Source organism: Giraffa tippelskirchi, chromosome 1 (genome assembly GCF_054371585.1).
Source record: "Giraffa tippelskirchi isolate mGirTip1 chromosome 1, T2T-mGirTip1v1.2.pri, whole genome shotgun sequence".
Lineage (NCBI taxonomy): Eukaryota > Metazoa > Chordata > Mammalia > Artiodactyla > Giraffidae > Giraffa > Giraffa tippelskirchi.
In genome coordinates, this window is record NC_137275.1 from 217771661 (window position 1) to 217787041 (window position 15381).

Below are 15381 nucleotides of genomic sequence, written 5' to 3' on the forward strand. Positions count from 1 at the left end.
GGGAAGATGCCCGTGTGTTCCAGGGGTGATGGTGGGTGCATGGGAAGCAGGTCACACAGTGGAATGGTCCAGGAGGAGCCCGTGGCTGGGGCTGGCTGCACCGTGTTCCTGAAGGCTCAGAGCAAAGGCTGGAAAGTGGACGGGGGTTAGCTCTGGGTAGTGGGATTATCGGAGATTTTCATTTTCCCCTGTGGGCTTCTATATTTTCCCCATCATCAACTATAAATATGCATTTCACTTCTTAACAGTTTTTTTGAAATTATCAAAATGAAAAAGAAGTGGCCCCAGTAGGAGAGTATGTTCCTCAACATGTGAGCAGCTTAATGCCTTTCCAGGGACTCCCTTTGAAGGCTGGATTTCCCTGGCCATCCCGGGCAGGGATCGCTGGGCCGAGTTGACAGCTAGGCAAACACGTAGAGGGTTAGGGTGGAGCTGGGGGTGCCCAGGCCGTCCAAGTCCCCTCCTCTCAGGAGAAATAGCCCCCGAGTCTGTGTCTGTCTGGCTCCTCTGGGGGTCTTGAGCCTGAGGTCTGGGGGCGGACCTGGAGGGGAGGCTGAGGCTCGAGCCGGGATCGCTGTGAACCACATCCATTTGTGAGCCCAACTCCCGGCCGGTCCGAGCCCATGTCCTGCCCTCTGAGGCCTGGGCCTTTCTCCTTCAGATACCAGCTGGGTTTCTGTGGTGGGGGCGGTGACATGGCCCCGGGCAGATTTATCCCACGGTTCTGCTGGCCAGGGTGGCTGTGGCTGCAGAGGGAGTACGAGTCACCCCAGCGTGGGGTAAAGCCGACAGACAAGGCCTCGAATGGCCACCTAGTATGAGGGCTCGGGGACTTCCCAGGTAGCGCTAGTGGTAGAGAACCACCTGTCAGTGCAGGAGTCATAAGAGACAAGGGTTTGATCCCTGTGTCGGAGGGATCAATATCCCCTGGAGGAGGAAATGGCAACCCACTTCAGTATTCTTGCCTGGAGAATCCCATGGACAGAGGAGCCTGGTGGGCTACAGTCCATAGCGTCACAGTCGGACATGATGGGGGTGACGTAGGACACAGCGCATGTAAGCGCTCGGAAGCAAATGAGTTTGATTTTCCTTATTTATGATTGGGGACGCCGAGCCCAGAGCAGAGACGAGACCCTTCAGTGTCACTTGTGAGCTGGTGGCAGAGCTCTGGTGGGTTAGGTCCGGTACCCCGGTGCCCTGATTCCCCAGCTCCCTGCTCATCCTGGTGCAGCAGGGGATCTCCATCAGTCAGACGTGAGTTCCAGTTCTAGCCCTACTTCCAGCTCACTGTGTGACCTCGGCAGATCACTTCGCCTCTGTGAGCTTCAGTTTCCATCTCCCGCTGAATGCCATGGGTTGATGGGGGTCCCAGATGAGATAAAGACCCCGTGCCAGGTAACCTGCCCAGGGCCACTCCAAGGGAATGACAACCAGGATCATCCCTGGGGCCAGAGGAGGTTTTGTCCCAATGTCCCTTGTCCCTACCATTTGTTTGGAGTTTCCAAGGCCAGACTGCAGTTGAGTTTCTTGGTTCATCCCCACCAGAGGGGACTAAGGCCAGTCGACTCGGGTGTCTCCCGGGAGGCCTAGACTCCTGCCACCCATTCCAAGTGACCCTCGTCTGTTTCTCTGCAGGGCGAGCCAGGCGATCCTGGACGGCCAGGGCCTGTGGGCGATCAGGTGAGTCACTGCTGTCTCGGACCCTACCTTTACTGCGGGCTTAGCTGTGGGAAGTGTGTACATGAAGTTCATTCATCCCCAACCCCAGCTGGAGTGGTCGGGTTAGGGTTAGGGTTATCTAACCCTAAACGACTCATCTCCCCGTTTCACTGACATGGACAAACTCTGGCTCTCAGGGAAGTGATGTCACTGCATGAGAAAGCCACAAATCTCAGTCCTCATGGTTGTTCCCCACAGCCTGACTCTGCAGATGTTCTGGGGGCATTCACCCAAAAGATGTTACGTGACTTTGCTCCCAGAACGTGCAAAGTGGAAGAGCCCTTTCACAATCACCCCCTGTGCTCAATATACCGGGAGGGCCGGAAGAGCAGAGAGGCAGAGTCGCGTGCCAGGGGCTCTCGGTCCAGGCATCCCTAAATTATAAAGAAAACGAAATTCACATCAGTGGCTCTGGCTATGCAGGAAGTCAGGCCAGGGTCTGAAGAGGAGAGGAGGTTGCACGTGATCACTGAAAAGGAGGTTGGAGAAACATAACCTTCAGTGTTGAGGTCCAGGGCCCTTGGAGGCTGATGGGTAGATGACTGGCCTTAGTCCCTCCTCTGCAGCCCAGCACCTCCTGAAAGCATAAGTTCTGGGCTCATAGGTCAGGTCGGAAGGTAGCAGTCTCATCCAGTCCTTTAAGGAAGGAACCCATCCTCTGAACCCAGCCAGGGGCTGCCTCGGGCTGGAAGGGGAAGGATGGTGGGGACCCAGAAGCATTTGTTTCTGCCAAGAAACGCCATCAATGCCGTGAGAGTCACACACACGAGGAGCTTCCTCACCAGGCCTGCAACATCTGTTGGGGGAAAGAAAGGAATTAAAGCAGGGGGAGGACTGGATTTTTGAAACCTTTCCAGTGTCATTCGAGCGCATTCTGTGGGAAGCCCGGGAGTTTGGAAGGGCTGCTGCGGCCTGGATGTATTTCCTGATTGGAAAAAAAAAAGGCAATACATTCAGCAAATTTAATTTCATAGTTATGCTCACGGTAGGGCCCTTGGGAAATAGATACTTGGAATCCTAGGATGGCAGAGCACAAAGCCTCCTTTGAAATCCCTCTATCCTAGAGTCCTAACCTTTTATTTTGTGCCTTAGACCCCTTTGGCAGGCTGGAGAAGATCGTAGACCCCTTCTCAGAATTTGTTGTTCAGTCACTAAGTTGCGTTCAACTCTTAGCGACTGCGTGGACTGCAGCAGGCCAGGCTCCCCTGTCCTTCACTGTCTACCGGAATTTACTCAAATTCATGCCCATTGAGTCAGTGATGCTATCTAACCATCTCAGAATAGAGAACTTCTTTAAATGCACAAAATATAAGACTACAAAGGAAATGAATTAAATGTGAGATTATGTTATATTGTGATCTCCTCAAAGACATGCTTCTTTATTCTTGCCTTGAATGAGATCTAATGGCAGGTCCAATAATGACCTCAATTTTGAAGTGGTGACCGGCCTTACTGATACGTTTTGAACACTCTGCAGCATGGACTGTAATGTGACATGTAAAGATCTGTGACCGTTACCAGTGCTGTAGATTTGTTGCCTGCATGCCTCAAACTCATGTTTGAGGGATGTGCTCAATTTCAACTAGAGGCTGGTGAAGATGACAGTTGTAGTTTTTCCCATTCAAGTTCATGGATCCCTGAAATGCATCCATGGAGCCTTACAGGGACCCCAGATTGAGAACCCCTGGATCAGGAGATACAGCAGAAGAAGGTTCAGTCCCTGGGTGGCAAAGATCCCCTGGAGGAGGAAATGGCAACCCACTCCAGTATTCTTGGAGAATCCCATGGACAGAGGATCCTGGATGGCTGTGGTCCAAAGGGTCGGACATGACTGAGTGACTAAGCATGAACACATACACACACACACACACGGGTTTAACTTAGATGACCAAGTAAGCAAAGGAATGGGCAGGAGGAGTAGGAACCTGGTCTGGGGTGACCACAGGCACACTTGTTCAGTAGAGACCTCAGCTAGCTGCCCAGTCAGCTGAGCAGGGAAGACAGAGACCTTTCTGAGTTGTGAGGCAGGGCTGGAGCCGTGCCTGCTGTTCCCTCAGCCCCTTCCCCGTATGGGAAGGAGCAGGCCTTTCCCATTCATGGCAGAATCAGAGGATCCCTGGGAAGAGTAGAAGGACCTCCTTAAAGTCACAGTATCTGCTACATTTATCAGGCACCTGTTAGGGACCAGGCTGTGTGCCAAACACTTTCCATACCATCACTAGCAGTTCCCTAGCAGTCCTATGACAGTATGTACTACTATGCCCATTTTGCAAATGAGGAAACTAAGGCTCTGAGAAGTTAAGTACTTTGACCGTGATCTCCCAGGCAGTGCTGTAATTGTCAGAGCCCAGGTTGACACTCAGGCCTGCTGGATTCCCATGACCTGCCCCGAAGACACTAGAAAACCCTTGACCTTCTGAGTCCTTACAGTTTCTTAACAGAGTGCAGCCAGCCTGCTGGGCCCTGTCCTAGGTGCTGGGTGCACAAAGATATTTACAAATCATGGGCCTTGCCTTTAAGAAGCTCTGTCCAGGGTGAAGCCAGGCATCTCAACACCTAAGCCTGAGGTGTCTAGTCCAGCAGAGGATCCATGACTGTCTGGTTCCCAGTTGCATCCCCCAGCACCCAGCAGAAGGTCATGAGAGCAGGGAGGGAGGGAGAAAAACTCCCATAGTCGACAACAGGCCTTTATCTGTAGGCTGTGTGAGGACAGGCCAGCTTGCTCCCCAACCCAGGGGACTCGGATCCCACCCATGCAGTCTGCTGTAGGTGACAGTACCGCCCCCTCCCCCATGCCAGCCAAGAGGAGCCAGCTGTGCCCACAGCTGTCAGGGCTGCTGCTCCACCAGCCCTGCCAGGTGGAAGCCCTGGGCTTCAGGGGCAGGCTTCCCTGGACCAGCCTCAGCTCCATCCGTGGGACTGGGTGCCAGGATGTTCCGGAACAGTGCTCCCGGTGGGGAGGGGGGCCTGTTCTGGGGTGGGGGCAGGGAATGGGGCACTTGCTGTATGGCCGTTATTCATCAGGATTTTGTTTGGCTTCTTATTTGAAGTTTATGACCTGCCTGCCTTTCAGGACCCAACAACCCATAAATTTAAAGTAGCTATGAAATTTCTGTTTCTCTGGGCCAGTCGGGCAGGGGCTTTTTAACAGAGCAGTTTTTATTCCCTTACTCAGTGTCCTCTAAATGTCTGACTGCTCCCTTGTGGGGAGCTCAGGCCTCTGTCTCAACCCCGTGGCCTTTTAAAATAAATTAGAATAGGATGGGAGGGAAGTACCATTTATAGAGTGCCTACATGTGCCATGCATTATCACCAATACTCAGAACAACCCCGGAGGGAAGTGTTTAAACTCTTTCTCGTAAGTCCCTTCACTCTGCACATGAGGTTTAGAGGCTCTGCACTTTGCCCAGGGTCCACAAGCCTGAAGACTGAATGGTGATGACATAGATAAAGTGTCAGTTACAGGGCTTGGCCCATCGTAAGTGACAGCTGTTGTTATTAATATTGGTATCACCTTGAAAGTAGGCGCAAGTGTTGGTTGCTCAGTCGTGTCCGACTCTTTGTGGCCCCTTGGACTATAACCCACAAGTCTCCTCTGTCCATGGAATTCTCCAGGCAAGAATACTGGAGTGGGTTGCCATTTCCTTCTCCAGGGGATCGTCTGGACCCAGGGATCGAACCCATGTCTCCTGCATTGCAGGCGGATTCTTTACTGTCTGAGTCACTAGGGGACACCCTATCACCTTGAACATGATCTAATTAATTTTTAGAATAGATTGTTGCAAAAGACAAATACTTGGTCATTTTCTCTGACTTATTAGCTGTGATCTCATACCTTGAACCTCATCCCTCTCATCTGATACTTCAACCCTGAAGGGCCTCTGAACCAAGGGAACCAGGCCCCTCTGCCATATGGTGATGGGGTTGGAGTACTAGGGAGACCTGTGTCCTGCTCATGGCCACGTGTGTTGGAGTGACAGGTGCATGGGCTTCGGGGCCACACAGACCAGTGTTGTGTTCTAGGCTGCAGTTGCAGGCCACACATAGTCCTGGTCTGAGCTGACACTTTGAGACTGTCTCTGAGCCCCGCAGAGCTGACCCTTTGGAATCCGGTGCCTTTTCTTCCCTCTAGTTGCCTGGCCAGCTTCACTGCCCTAGTGAACAACTTCTCATCTGCTTCTGATCAGGTTCAAGGTCTCATTTTTTTCTGGATATGGTTTGGGGACAGGGAGCAGATATTATGGGACCAATCCACTCATCCCTCAGTCTTCCCTAATTCTCTTGGCTGCAAACCTGGGATCTTCCAAAACAACTTTTGCAATCCTTGTACCACACTAGACCTCTATCTGCTGGAATTTTCCTGAAGAGAGTGGGGTCTGGACTGAGAATTGTCTGACTCCCTCCTCTAACTAAGCCCTTCATCCTTGCTGAGCGTGAACGAGTTGCCTGCTCAGGGCAGCGAGCGAAGCCTACAGCCACCTAGAAGAGCCTTGGAACACAGGGGCCAGTTATCACCCAGTGAAGTTAAAAAGAGCAACAGGAACTACAGTGTGTGTGCCCTTTCAGAAATGAGAGGAAGCCTTTCACGAGACAGTAAAAGGGCCTCCACTTCCCAGATTTCAATCAGGTCTTTTGGCAGAGACTGTTAGGGTGTTTCTATTCCAGCCAACAGGTTTGTTTCTGTCTTTGAAATAACCCCAGAACCCCGAAAGATGGAGACAGATTTCTCACAAGCACCACTCTTCCCAGCACCGCTTAAGGACCTTCCCCCTGCTCTCCCCCGCTGACTCCCCCATCCCACCCCCTCCCCAAACGTGGCTGCCTCCCAGCTTCTGGCGAGGAAAGAATGTGTGGTGCTCCCAGGGATGCTGGCAGCGGCCCTACCTCTTGGCTCCAAAATTAGAACCATCTGGTGGAGTGAAGGAAGTCAGGACAGTGCCCAAAGAGACAGCTCTCTCCTTGGTGGCAGCTCCACGCCAGCTGGATCACCGGGCAGGGGGCAGGAGACACGGGAGACGACTCCAGTGGAAGAGAGATCTGGGCCAGCTGTCTTGGAAACTCAGCGCATCCCTGAATTCACGCTGCTTCCTTCTTTCTCCTGCTTTTGTACATGTTTCTCCTAGGGACTTCTGGGATTCATTGGTCTGGTCGGGGAGCCAGGAATCATGGGAGAAAAGGTAAGTCATGTTGGCGGGAATATCTAAGCAAATAAAACTTGTGTTTTGAAATGTTAAAAAGGTGAAGGGGCCAGTTGCCCTGGGGATTTCGGACCTCTCTCCCTGGCCTTTCCTCCTTTCCCTGACCTTCCAGACCTTCAAAGAACCATTGTCACTTGTCCCAGCATTTCCTGGGGCTTCTACCCTGCCCTCTGGCCAGCACCCCCAAGTGTAGCCAGATGTCTGTGAGAGTCATCCCCATGGTCTGGGCTGCTCACGGCTGTAAACTGACACCGCATGTGGCAGGCAACAGGGGGAGGCAGAGATTTACCTTTTAAAAAAGCATCCCAATTCTTTAAATTGCCTTATGAATGCCAGCGGGTGTGTTTTACAGACCAGATAACCAGGGCTCCAGTGGGGGAGGTGACTTGCTCAAGGTCACCCAGATGGGGAGTGGCAGAGCTGGGATTTGAACCACATTAAGTGCCCATGGCCACACTTTGCTGGGCGTCTTGGTTTCTGATGACTGAAATCCCCCTTCCCCCATCGCCACTCCAGGTGATGTGGCCATAGATGTTGCACAAGTCTTTGTCCCTCTCTAGTCCCTGGAGGGCACTCTGCACCCATCCCCACAGAGCTGCCCCACTGCCGTGACCTCCCTGAATTGCTGTCTCCATCACAGGGTGACCGGGGCATGATGGGACCCCCAGGCGCGCCCGGACCCAAGGGGTCGATGGTAAGGAGCAGTCTGCATCCCCTTGCCCTCTCCTGTCCCAGCCATGGTGACAGCTCTGCTGTCGTCTGCCTGCCTTTGGGTAGGCAGGCCTTCACAATGACCAGCTCCTTCCTCCCAGGGGTCTGGCTGCTGCCCGTGTAGCCCTGGGCTGGGTCTGAGCTGGCCGAGGCAGGACTGCAGATGGAAGAGGAACCCTCCAGAACTGATTCCTCCTTGTTCATCTCTTTCTTGGTAGGGCCATCCTGGAATCCCAGGTGTGGTGGGAAGCCCCGGAGAGCTTGGACCTCCGGTAAGCAAAGCCTTCATGTTCACTGAGCTCAGACTTCGCTGTTGAGTCACTGTGCAGTCTAGGTCTCAACGCCAGGCAGACTTGGGTCAAATCTCAGCTTCCCGCTATATTGCCAGAGCAGATCATTGAACTTCTGTGTGCCTGAACTGTGCTCATCTGAAAAATAGATAAAATAATCTTGGTCATGATAGTGCGAGCATGTAGGTGAAGTGAAACCAGGCAGCTAATGTTCATTACATAGGGACAGTCATTGCAAGGGAGTATCGTGGCCATTAGCACTGCTGTTCTCTTCATTCACTCGGGAAATTCCGTGTCACATGCCCATTCCAGGAAGTGCCATCAACAGGGCAGAGAGTTGTCCTTGCCCTTTAGGAACTCATCTTCTGGCGTGGGGAAAGAGAAGGCAGCAGATAAGTGACCACTACTTTGGAGAAAGCAGGGGAGAAGACGGGAAATGCTGGGACAAATGGGCGGAGGGTCCAAGGATGTAGGGGTTCTGGGCTTCTCGTGATGACTGAAGTATCAGGGATGCTCTTAAGGATCCTGAGGCAGGGAGGAGTGGGAGAGGCAGTGCCAGGTGCCAAGGAGGAATACAGAGCACTAGCCCAGGAGCAGGAAGCCTGGGTACATAAGCATCATCCAGAGATGGAGGGTCCAGGCAGCCCTTTCAGTCCTCTATAACTTTTTTTTTTTCAATTTGGCCGCGCCAGGTCTTAGTTGTAGCCTGTGGGATCTTTAGTTGAAGTGTGCACACTCTTGGTTGCGGCATGTGGGATCTAGTTTCCTGACCAGGGACTGAACCCAGGCCCCCCGCACTGGCAGCCAGTGGGCGACCAGGAAAGTCCCCACAGTCCTTTTGATGAGGGGGTAGCTCACAGTGCAGAGCTAGGATCAAAAGCCAGCGCTCTGGGCTCTTGATGGCATGGTTTCCCCATGTTTGTAAGAAGGAGGAAAGAAGTTACATCTGGCCTGGGTCTGGAGAGACTGGTTGGCAGACTGAGGCTTTCATCTGAGGGTCCTAGCCCATCCAGCCCAAAGGCTGCTGGCCCACCTTTGTTCCCAGTGCTCAGAGGCCCCGAGGACCAGGACCCAACAGATGCTCCTAGAGTTGGTGTGCTTGGAGTTCAGCAGTGTGGGAGGTGCTCAGGGCAGGGCCGAAGTTAGAGAACAAGGGTGCTGGGGCTCTATCATCAAATCCCAGCTGTGTCCCTGGGCCTGGACCTCCCTGAGCCTCAGTCTGCCCATCTGTCCAATGGGAAGAGGAAAGTCTGAAAAGAATTGATGGGACAAAAAGGAAGGCCAGAAGGAGATGAGAAAACAGCAGGGCCTTCAGGCCAGTACATAGAAGGAAGCAGCAGGCCTCCGGGGCTCTCTGACCCCTCCCCATCCCATTTCCTCAGTGCTTCCATCTGTTCAGTGGGTTGGCTCTGACTTAGTAAGGTCAGATAGTGAGTTGCTGCCTTCAGATCCCAAGGTTGCCACTGACCTTCCTCTGTTCCAGTGTGGGGCTGGACACTTGGGTCTCTTTGGACAGCCAGCTGCTCCTTGGATAGCAGGATGGCATGGAGGTCCAGAAAGCTTTAGAATCAGACACTTTGAGTAAAATCCTGGCTCGCTCTTTGTTAGCTGTGTGATTGTTGGCAACATTTATAGCATCTCTGAGCCTCAGTTTCCCCATCTGTGAGTCGGCATAATACCACCTTCATGATGAGACTGTTGTGAGATATAAATGATACCACGCATGGCGTAATGTTTAGCAAACTACCTGCATATAGCAAGTGCTTAATGAATGGGAACAATAGTAATTACTATCCCTGTTTGTTAGATATGATAATTTCCACTATTATTAGTCAGACTATTACTATGAAATTGACATTTCTGTTCACATCTGATTGGCATTTTTCACTTTTCCAATCACTGTAACATCCATGTTCTCCTACAGTCTACTGAGGTCAGCCAGGGTTACCGTCTCCATTATTTGGAGGGGGAGCAGTCAGGCCCTAGGTCCCTCAGTTTCTGACCTCTTCCCCCTTTGAGAGAGCTGACAGTGACCCTGTACTGAGGACCTCCAAGTCATTTCATCTTCCTAGCAACTCTAGGAGGCAAAGACTCTCTTATACCCATTTTATAGATGATGAAACTGAGGCCCAGAGAGGGTAAGCCATTTGCGAAAGGTCACAAAATTAGTTTAAGTGGCAAAGTCGGCATTTGAACCTAGTTCTCTGGTGGAACATTCTGCTCTTTTAAGCACCCTACTGCCTCTGAGTTAAGACTTGGCTCCTGAAATTTCCCAGTGATGCAATTGCATGCCTTCTGCAGTCTGTGATCCCTCTATAAAATGGTCCATAGTTCTCACCCAGTCTTCATGTTCTTCATCATCTGGAAGTCCAGTCTCTCTTTTTATGGGGCTGAACCTGGGTCCACACCCTGCTTGCTCTGCTGACAAGGGGTCAGGTTGGAATCCAGCCCCTCACCTTGGTTCTTTAGCATTTGGAGGGTCTGCACCCCTCGAGGCCTAGGAAAGAAACAGCAGAAAGAAGAGTTTTTCCTGAGGCCCCACGCTGAGCAGGGCCTCTCCCTGGTATTCAGGGGGGATGAAGCCACCTCTTCTTGGAAAGGGAGCACGCCCAGTCTGAGAATTGCCACTTGAGCTGGGAGGCTCTTGCAGCTGTTGGAGGGGTCGTTGGCCTGCATGGGGTGAAGAGGCAGCCTGACAACCTGACACGTGTAGCTGGGCCTGGAACCTCGGAGGGGCTGGGGGTGGGGAGGAACCAGCCAGCGAGGCGGCCTGCTTCCTCTCTTCACCTTCCGTCCCTCCCTTCCTATCCTGTCCTCTCCAATCCTTCCCGGAATCCTTGTCATTGGCCTGCCCTGGGCCAGGTGCTGGGAATTCCAGGAACAAGACCAGCTCTGTGCTTTCTTTTCCTCCCTCCCTGTCTCTGCTCGTCATCCCTTCATCAGGCCGAGATAACCCGGACCTCCTCCCTGGGCCACAGCCTGCTCCCTCCTTTATGCCTCCCCCACCCCCGCTTCCCTGCTCAGCCTCTCCCCTCCTCCCCTCCCCACTCCATGCCTGCTTCCCGTTCACCCTCTCTCACTGCCGGGCCCTGGTCTGGCTCTGCCCTCTCTTGCCCCTTGCCCTCTGGCTCTTTCTGCCCTGTTCAGAGCCTTCAGGATGCTTTCAGGTAGTATTCGAGGTCAGGGTAGGAAACAGGACGTGGGACCCCCCCCCCCATTCTTCTGACTGATGGAGAGAGAAAGAGTGAAGTGGGCGTCAGAGGAGGCTTTGGTCAGAAATGTCTTCCTAGCTTCTGGTTGTTGATTTTGAGATAAAGAAGGAAGTGGCTCATCCATCCAGGATGCCTTCTCCTGGCTCCTGGATTCTCAGGCACTGACTCCTGCTCAAGGTGGCAGCTCCTTGGCTGATTCTCTGGGGGTGGAGGGGGGTGAGGAGGAGGAGGGGACGGTGGGCACGACAGACCTCCCTTCCCACTGGGCTAAGTGCTTCGTGTTTCTTTCTGGAATTGCTGAGCTCAGGAGGGGCCGCTCCCGAGCAGCGCCTGTCTGAGATTGCAGGCCTGGCTGTCTGTGTTGTCTCCCAGTGTTAGTCACTCAGTCGTGTCCGACTCTTTGTGACCCCATGGAATGTAGCCCACCAGGCTCCTCTGTCCATGGGATTCTCCAGGCAAGAACACTGGAGTAGGGTGCCATTCTCTTCTCCAGGGGAATCTTCCCAACCCAGGGATTGAACCCAAGTCTCCTGCGTTGCAGGCAGATTCTTCGGTGTTGTACTTGCTTCCGAAAACGGGCTTCTCCAGACTCTTTCTCCTCCCACAGGGTCCTCCAGGATCTCGAGGCCCACCGGGCATGAGGGGAGCAAAGGGACGCCGGGTAAGTGGGGCCCAGCCCCCAGAGGCAGACACTGGCAGGGGCCACCTGCTTGGAGAGACCCCTCCTGATCCTTTCCCCCCACCCCAGACCTGAGATCTATGATTTTCACAGCACCAGCCAGGGTTCCGGGCTCCTGCTGGCTGTGACTCTCAGTGTGGGAACCCCACTCATCTTTCGCAGCCCATTTCTCAGTACCAGGCCTTGCCATCCAGTAGGCACAGAGGGGCTCTGTGGCACCAATGCTTTGTCTGTTCATGTGTTTGTTCATGCATTCATTTGCCTGCAATTAGGCACCTCCTAGGGGCCAGCCATTGTTAGAGGTTCTGTAGATATCATGAGAATAGCACCCACAGGACCCCTGCTTGGCTTTGTGGCTCCATCAAGGCCAAACAGACTGTACAGGGTCATTAACACATTGATGGCAGCCTGGGAGCCTGAAGGAGGCATCTCACCTGGCCAGGGTACCAGGGAACACTTCAAGCAGAGGCAGATGCTTGGACAGATGCCAGGTTCCAGACAAAGAGGTAGCCCTAGGGTGAGCTGGAGTGTCATGTTTAGGGATCCCCATTCTACAGAGGAGCCAGGGAAAGGAATGAAACCAAGAATTAGAAGGTATCAAACCAAGTGGGCCTCAAACACCACAGCTAGACCTATGGGCAATGCTTCAAGGGTAGTGGGGAGCCACAGAAGGTTTTACACAGGGCTGGCCTGAACATAGTAGCCAGAGGTGGTCACTAATACTCTGCACCGAACACTATCACATGCCTTGACTCAGTTAATCATCCACACTACCCTATAATTAAGAATAGGTGCTAGTCTTAATTATCATCATACAGAAAAGGAAAGTAAGGCACGGAGAGGTTGAGTCACTTGCCTTAGGTTGCGCAGCTGGAAAATGGCAGAACTGTGTTTTGAACCCAGGGAATCTGAGTCTTTGGGAGGCAGGGAGGGCTGATGGAGCAGTTTCCTGCCCCCAGTAGGCACTCAGGTGCCAGGACAGCAGCTTTGTGAAAAGGAAACAGGATGGCACGGGTGGAGCAGGCAGCCCGGGCCTGTATTCAGGCTTACATAGGGGATCGGAGACGGTTCTTCTCTCCTTGGCTGAATTTCAAGTAGTTGAACAATTTCCCCTGAACCAGATGGTCTGAGCAGTCTGCCTGCGAGAGGTGAGATTTAGAGGCATTCCTTGGACCCGTAGGGCCTCTTCCTGTGCCATGTCCTGGTCTCTGCCAGTGGCTGAGGCCCGTTGGCAGCCAGGTTCCACCTTGGCCCTCTGCACATCCTCTCCTGCCCCAGGATGCCAGGTTAGCAGGAGGGGGAGCTGCCCTGCCCCCGACAACCTGCCAGATGCACAGGCTCAGGCCCCCATCAACTCACTGAGCTTCCCGCAGCCGTCTGACCGTCTCTCCCAGTGGTGGCTTGAAGAAGGTATCTCCTCCTTGAGAAAACCCAGGTTCCCGACCACAGAATCTCCAGGGCTCAGGAACACGAGCCCCTCCCCCAGCTGGGTTTGGTGGAAATGCAAAACCTGTGGGACCCCGTGCCCTGGGTCCCCTGGCCTGACAGGCCACGTTTGGCCACTTCGTAGATAACGTGGTTCCTGAGGGCGGGACGGGACTTGAGAGGTGCCTGCTGAGCCAGTTAAAGAGCTCAAATCTGGGCCAGCTCCCTATGTAGCTCCTGGCTTGCCCTGTGACCCTGGCAAGCCCTTGCTGCCCCCTGGGCCTCAGTTTCCCTAGGAAATGAGCTTGGATGTCTGCAAGGCCCTGCCTATTTCTCTGCCCGTGTGCAGGATGTGCCCTGCTACCCACCCCCTGTCTCCCCCACCCCCTGACTCCCTTACCCCCCTGCCTGAGGAAGAATGAAGTCCGGGTCCATGGGCCACAAAGAGTAGGGGCTCTGGGGTCACATAGGGGCAAATCTCAGCCTTTCCAGTGACCAGCTCTGGAACCTCACGCCAGCTTCTTTTTCTACCCCCCCCCCCCATTTGTTTGGCTGTGCTGGGTCTTAGTGTGGCATTTTTTGCCAGATGCAGATCTTTTTTTGAGGCATGCATTATCTTTAGCTGTGTCATGTAGGATCTAGTTCCCAAACCAGGGATCAAACCTGGGCCCCCTGCATTGGGACCTCGGGATCTTAGCCATTGGACCACCAGGGAAGTCCCTCACACCAGTTTCTCTGTAAGGCTCAGTGGCTGACATTAGGTGGAAGTTGTACGGAGCCAGAATTTGAACTCAAGTCAGCCAAATGCCCAATTTTTTTTCCACTACTAATCGGTCACTTTATCAGCGTGGGAATGAACTCCCTGTCTCAGGGAGTATGCAGGTGGGAGCCTGGGGCAGGATATTGCAGAAGACAATGTCTAAAAGTCCTCTTACTTGGGAGACTTTGCTATCTCTCTCCAAAACCACTTTGACAGAGTCATGAGGATTCTGTGACCCAAGAGCCTGCACTGAGCTCTGCTCGTGTGAGTGGGGCTTAGAGCTCAACAGATCTTGACTCGAATCCTAGCTCCTCCTCCCCTCTGACCTCGGGCAACTGACTTACCCTCCCTGAAGCCCCAGTTTTTCCTCTATAAAATGGGTCAGCAGCAGAACCGACCTCTTTGGATGGCCGTGGGGATAGACTTCCTTTGCCAGCACCTCCCACGGTAAGCACCTGGAAGGGCAGCGATGCGTAGCGAGTGCTGGGCACATGTTCACTCCCTTTTCTTCCCTTATTCACAAGAACTGTGATTGGCCGGATTTTCTGTCCCCTGGGGCTCCTTCCCGCCAAGCTAGAAGCCCAGCCTGGCTGGGAGGCAGCCCCAGCTGTGACTGCAAACCTCTTCCTGGGGAGTGGCTACACAGAACCGATCTGTGGCTCTGAAACCTGAACCTGCCTCCAGTGTTCGGTGTTACCCTGGGGAGGGAAGGGGCAGGTCTGGGGCAGGACACAGGAGGAGCTGCAGAGAGGCCCAGAGCAGGGTTAGGCTCGCCTCTCCCTGCACAGGGAACTGAGGAGTGGGGTAGCTGGGGCCCCTCTACTTTCTCCTCTCCCCAGACAAGAAAGGTTGGTCTTATTTCCCCCAGCCTACCCCAGGTGCTCCCAGAGGATAGCAGTGACTCCCAGGTAAGAGGGATTTTAGATATTGTCTCCTGGGACACCGTGCCTGGCCCTGACTTGCATACCCCCCTGTGATGGGGAAATCACTCCCTGACTGATGAATAGAGACAGGTTAGTGGTGGAAAAAAATGGGCATCTAGCTGACTTAGACTCACGTGCTGGTTCCTCCACCTACTATCAGGGCCACCACAGGCTATATCCTTATATGTCAAATGAGGAAAATAGCTTTCACTATGATTGCCGCTGCTGCTGCTGTTGATGCTATTATTGTTGTTATAGATCTCATAACTTTTCTCCCAGAGAGACTTTGATTCCCAGAGTAAAGAGGGTGCTGTGTGATTCAGGCCAAGCCATCAACACCTCTGGGCCTCCGCTCTGTTCCTTGAGCTGTCCCTTTCTAGGAAGGTTTATGCTCAGGTAGAGACAGAGGTCGGGGCTCAGCAGCCATCTCTTAGGAGGACCCAGAGGCCTGCCATCAGCTCAGC

General features: G+C 53.3%; 1 protein-coding gene across 1 annotated transcript in view; it reads left to right on the top strand.

Moving 5' to 3' along the window:
• COL27A1 (collagen type XXVII alpha 1 chain) overlaps positions 1-15381 on the top strand; it is a 148385-nt gene that overhangs the window by 85941 nt on the left and 47063 nt on the right. Inside the window, exons 24-28 of the mRNA XM_081574904.1 lie at positions 1636-1680; positions 6843-6896; positions 7558-7611; positions 7847-7900; positions 11738-11791. Of these exons, the coding sequence (XP_081431030.1) occupies positions 1636-1680; positions 6843-6896; positions 7558-7611; positions 7847-7900; positions 11738-11791 (261 nt within the window). The remainder of the gene's footprint in view (positions 1-1635; positions 1681-6842; positions 6897-7557; positions 7612-7846; positions 7901-11737; positions 11792-15381) is intronic.